Source organism: Chrysochloris asiatica, unplaced genomic scaffold, assembly GCF_000296735.1.
Source record: "Chrysochloris asiatica unplaced genomic scaffold, ChrAsi1.0 scaffold00040, whole genome shotgun sequence".
Classification (NCBI taxonomy): domain Eukaryota; kingdom Metazoa; phylum Chordata; class Mammalia; order Afrosoricida; family Chrysochloridae; genus Chrysochloris; species Chrysochloris asiatica.
Genome location: NW_006408558.1, coordinates 12,124,487 through 12,130,126, shown reverse-complemented (window position 1 = coordinate 12,130,126; position 5,640 = coordinate 12,124,487). Strand labels below are relative to the sequence as shown.

At 47.5% G+C, this 5,640-nt stretch overlaps 1 protein-coding gene across 1 annotated transcript in view; it reads left to right on the top strand.

Annotated features, from left to right (window-relative positions):
- Nucleotides 1–4,303, top strand: part of IFITM10 (interferon induced transmembrane protein 10) — a 16,568-nt gene extending 12,265 nt beyond the window's left edge. The window contains 1 exon segment of the mRNA XM_006878368.1: nucleotides 4,154–4,303. Coding sequence (XP_006878430.1) covers nucleotides 4,154–4,303 — 150 coding nt within the window.
- The last annotated feature ends 1,337 nt before the right edge of the window (nucleotides 4,304–5,640 follow it).

The following is a 5,640-nucleotide window of genomic DNA, read 5'->3' as shown; positions in this document are numbered from 1 at the left end:
TTCTTTGACCTCCTCTTTTCTTCCATTTGCTTTAGCATCTCTAGATGCTAAATGTCAGAATCTCTTCTGACATTCGTCTTGGCGTTTCCTGTCTTTTTAAAAACTCTTTGCTTTCTTCTTGTATGATGTCATCGTACAACTCTTCTGGTCATGGGTCATTTGTTTCAAAGGCATTATTAAATCTGTTCTTGAGATGATCTCTGAATTCAAGTAGGATATGTTCAAGGTCACTGTTTGGCTCTTGTGGACTTGTTTTAATTTCCTTCAGCTTCAGCCTGAACTTGCATTTGAACAATTGATGGTTTGTTCCATAGTCTGCTCCTGGCCTTGTTCTGGCTGATGATGTGGAGATTTTCTACCATCTCTGTCCACAGATGTAGGTAATTTGATTCCTGTGAATTCCATATGGTGAGGTCCATGTGTATATTCGTTTTTATGTTGTTTTAAGCATGTATTTTTACTCAACAAGTCGCTGGTCTTGAAAAATTCTATCATTTGATCTCCAGTATCTTTTCTATCACCAACACCATATTTTTCAACTGCTGATCCTTCCTCTTTGTTTCCAACTTATTCATTCCAATCACCAGTTATTATCAGTTCTTCTTAATTGCATGTTTCATATATTTCAGACTGAAGAAGTTGGCAGAATTCTTCAGTTTCATCGTCACTGGCATTAGTGGTTGGTGCATAAATTTGAATATTAGTGCTATTAACTGATCTTCCTTGTATGGATATTATCCTATCACAGACAGCATTGTACTTCAAGATAGATCTTAAACTGTTCTTTTTGATGATGAACTTGATGCGATTCCTCTTCAATTTGTCATTCCCTGCTTAGTAAACCATATGATTGTAAGCTTCAAAGTGGCCAAGACCATTTTCAGCTCACTATGGCTTGAATAAGGAGCTCTGGTAGCGTAGTAGTTACGAGTCTGGCTGAGAATCGCAAGGTCAGCAGTTCGAAACTACCAGCTGTTCCGCGGGAGAAAGATGAGGCGTTCTGCTCCCGTAAAGAGTTACAACCTCGGAAACCCTGTGCAGGGTCGCTATGGGTCGGAACTGACTCCATGGCACACAACAACAATGGCTTGAATATTGATTTTATGCATTCCATTTCATTTTAGATTGCTTTCATTTTTCCTTAATTAATACTTCATACAGTCTATGGTCTGATGATTACTGGAGGCTTAGAGCTGTTTCTCCTCATTTTGCGTTGTACTCCATCAGCAAGTGAAGGTCCCGAGTGTTTTAGTCCATTTGCGTCATCATGCTCTACTTTACTTTGAGGAGCCAACTTGTCACCAGTCATATTTTGAGTGTCTTCCAACCTGAGGGACTCATCTTTGGGCGTGATATCTGACACTGTCCTGCTGCTCTTCATAAGCTTTTCAGTGGCTGAACATTCAGAAGTGGTCTGCCTCTACTTCCGAGTGTGTCTTAGTCTGGAAGCTCTGCTGGGATTTAAAATTGCAGTGGTGTAGCTTCCAGCATCACACAAGCCACCACAGTAGGGACAGACTGACAGAGGAGTGGAGGATAAAAGTACTCAGGCACCAAACAGGTCATTCATGTGCCTAAGGCTTCCAGCTACTGATGGCCAGCTTTGAGATTCAAATCCAGGCAGTATGTCTACAGAATTTGTGCTGTTAGCCAATATGTTACACTGTCTAGGAGTAAGGCCTTGAACGAAATAATAGAACTGCCTTTCTTTGCACTTCTTGTTGTTAAATGTCGTCCAGTCAGTTTCGACTCATATGTAGAGAGTTTCCAAAGAGTGACTGGTGAGTTTGAACAGTTCAAACCGACCTTCCGGTCCAGTGCTCACCCTATAGCTCTACCCCAGGACGCCTCGTTTACATGACTATGATATATTAGGTGGAATATTTGGCCGGTGATCACAATTAATTCATAAATGGTTCAAATGGATACAAATTCAGTCTGCAAGGAGCTGAATTTTTATACACTCCTAAAATTTTATTTAGAAGTGTAATTTAAAATCAATGTCACACATAATGACAACCAAACAGAATGGCATAAGATGAAATATAACAGAAAGCATAATAGTTCTTTCTGGAGAAAATGATCCTATTTTATTTAATAAAGACATTAAATAGCACTTAAATAAGTGGGTGACACTCCATCTTCTTAGAAAGGACACCGTTCAGTAAGGGTGCCAGTCATCTCCACATCCTCTAGGGTAAATCTCCACAAGGCTGCTCCTGTTTCTCCTGCCATCTTACCATCTTCTTTTCCCATCCCGTGTAGTCCTTCTTCCAGGCCACCCACTCACCAACCTCCATGTTCTTCCCCTCTTCCAACACCTTAGATTTCTACCCTGCCTCATTCCATTCTGCCCCATTCCACTCCTCTCAATTCCATCCTGTTCCATTCTGTTCTGTTCTGTTCCACACCACCTATCCCACTCTGTCCCCTCTCTTCATGCCTCCCTCCATCTCGTGCTATCTAGCTGCCATTTCTTCTCACCTCTCCCTTTGTTCATTCCCAGCCTTCTGCTTCATCCATCTACCCACCCATATGACAATCTGTCACCTAATTATGAACTCTTCCTTCTGCCCAGACATGTGCCCACCACATTGACTGTCTTTTCTCCTGCCCACCCATTCCTCCTCCTCCTGTCCCCACACATCCTCCTAACCCACCCACTGAGTGGTCTAGACTTTGGTCAGCACAAGCATCTATCTGTCCACCTTCCTTCCTCTAACCAGTCCCTGTCTTTTGTCTGTTCAATCACTAAAGCTGAGGCTCTCCTTTCCTCTCATCATCTGTTTCCATCCTCTTTCTCTTCCTTCCCTTAGGGTTTGGTTTCTGCATTGGTTTGGATTTTATGAAAGGGGACAAGGTTGAGGAGAGAGGCACTCCAAGACTCATCCCAGATGGAGGGTGGTATGCTAATTAGGAACTTCTTTTCACACCCGAGGAGCTTGGAAATCCAGCTAATACCTTTCCACAGAATTCCTGGGCTCCAGCCTCCTCCCTTCACCTTAATGTCCCTCATCAGAGACCTCAGAGACCACCACCTGTTTATTCCATGATCAGGGAGTGCCAGGTGATTTTAAAAAAAGGTAGAACTTTGTCTTCCAATGACATAAAGACCTCAAGAGTCAACTTACCTTACGTTATATAGTTTCTGATTTACAGAAACACGGCAAAAAGAAAACAAAGAATCCTGGATGCCCTTCACTCTCCACTAATACTGCCAGCCCCCAGCACATCAACTCTGATTCATGGTGTCCCCCGTGTGTGTCAGAGTAGAACTGTGCCCCACAGGGTTCTCAGTGGATGATGTTTCATAAGTAGATCCCATTCATGCTGTTCCCATGTGTGTGTCATAGTAGAACTGTGCCCACAGGGTTCTCAGTGGATGATGTTTCATAAGTAGATCCCACTCATGGTGCCCCGTGTGTCAGAATAGAACTGTGCCCTACAGGGTTTTCAGTGGATGATTTTTCCTAAATAGATTCCACTCATGGTGTCCCCGTGTGTGTCATAGTAGAACTGTGCCCACAGGGTTCTCAGTGGATGAGTTTTCATAAGTAGAGTCCCCTCATGGTGCCCCGTGTGTGTCAGAGGAGAACTCTGGAAGGTTCTGGAAGGTTCTCAGTGACTATTTTGGGTAGTGGGTTGCCAGTCCTTTCTTCTGAGACAAACTTTAAGTTAGGTGTTGTTAAATGCCGTTCAGTCGGTTCTGAACTCAGAGTGATTCCATATAGGGTTTTTGAAGAGCGACTGGTGGGTTTGAACTGCCAACCTTGTAGTTTGCAGTCCAGTGTTCATCCTTCACACCACAGTGGGCTCCTTTAGCTACCAGTAGTAGGCGTTAGCTGTTTGCTGCACCCAGGGAATCTCAGCCTTCACCCATATTCCCTCGTCCCTTCTGTCTCTGTATAAATGCCTATTATTTATTTTATGAACTGTTTGAGAGTAAGTGGCAGACACAGTCCTCTCTGCCCCTGAATACATCAGTGAGTTGTCCCAAAAGTGAAGGCATTCTCTTATGGAACCCCCAGTTCCGTTGTAAACACATGCAGGGAAGTTGACCTCTACAGACACTGCCCCCAACACAGTCTCTGCTCTCATGTCTTCCCTCACCCCACAACGGCTCCCTACTCTCACTCCTCCGCTCCCACTGCAGGTCCGCGACAAGAAGCTTCTCAATGACCTGAATGGGGCCGTGGAGGACGCCAAGACCGCCCGACTGTTCAACATCACCAGCTCTGCCCTGGCTGCTTCCTGCATCGTCCTTATCTTCATCTTCCTGCGGTACCCGCTCACTGACTACTGACGCCCTAGGGATGGGAACCGCTGGCTGTGGAGTCAAGGCCCTTGGAGGAGGATAGTGTTCAGGGTACAGCATTTACAGGATACAGTGAGGTTGGGACCGAGCAAGGCGACTACTCTGGGGTTGACCACCCAAGGCTGTGAACTGGGCAGAGAGGCCATGGAAAGCTAAGTCCAGTGCGGGGACAGTGAGCATCCCTCTAGCCTGCCTTCTCTGTTCCTGCCGATTCCTGGGGCCCCAGTTTTGTCCTTTCCCTTTGAATCTCTTCTTGTGCTATTGTCCCTGGCTTCCAGTGGCTGTCCCCTAACCCCTGTGGCCCTTCCCAGACCTCTGGGGCCCCTTCATCTCCTGATACCCAGCAAGAAGGGCTTACATGGGAGCTTCCCAGTATGGGAGCTGCCAAATCTGGGGACCCAGTCTACCCACCCCCTCCTGCTCCCGCCTCCTCCAAGCTGTGACCTTGCAAGGGGCTCTTGTCTCTGTGAACGTTCAATAAAATATCTGCCCACTCTAGCCCCAGCCTCTGTCCCCCACCTCGGGCAGGCCATGGAGGGAGGTTTGGAGCCTGGGAGCTTTGTTGTGGTACTGCCACGTGGACCAGGGTCCTGGGGCTGCATTGTGGCTAACTGACAAAGGAGAGTGGGCGTGGGGTCCCTGAGGGTCTTCTGACTGCTGGACGAAGGAGAGGCTGGAGAGGCCGCTGAGGAGGACACCACAAACATGAGTGCCCAGAACATCAGTCAGCTTACTTGGAGGGCAGGGGGCTGACCAGCACAGTCCAGCTGGCCTTCGGATTCGTCCCGGGCAGGGCAGTTTAATAGAGCCCTGGCTTGGGCTCTACATCCTGGAGCGCTCAGAACCCAGGGCGATGTCCCTCTGTTCCCTCAGCCTGTTTCCTGTTCTAGAAAGCAGGTCACCGCCTTCCCAGTCCTCTCAGTTCCTGTCAAGAGCCTGGAGGGGAAGCACCGTGTCTGTCCCTTAGCTGTGAGAACACGTGGTGGCAGTATCAGCTTCAGGGAGTAGGGAGGACAGTGACCAGGACACTGGGGGACACAGGTGGACACTCATGGCTCCTCTGGGCCCAGGGAAGTCAGCTGAAGGATGATCTGGCAGATGGGGCCAGGGAGGAGGCACGCATATGCAAACCTCAAGTGTGGGGCTTCACAGAGACACAGTCCCAGTGCCACATGGAGTGGGCTTTATAACCCAGCCTCAGCTCAAAGGGGATGCCACCCCAAGAGCTACTGCATGCTCAGCTGAGCAAGACACTGTAGTGTCCAGGTTTTAAGTCTTAGACCTTGGCTTATCAGGGGGCAAAGACAGAGAGGAGGGGTGAGAGG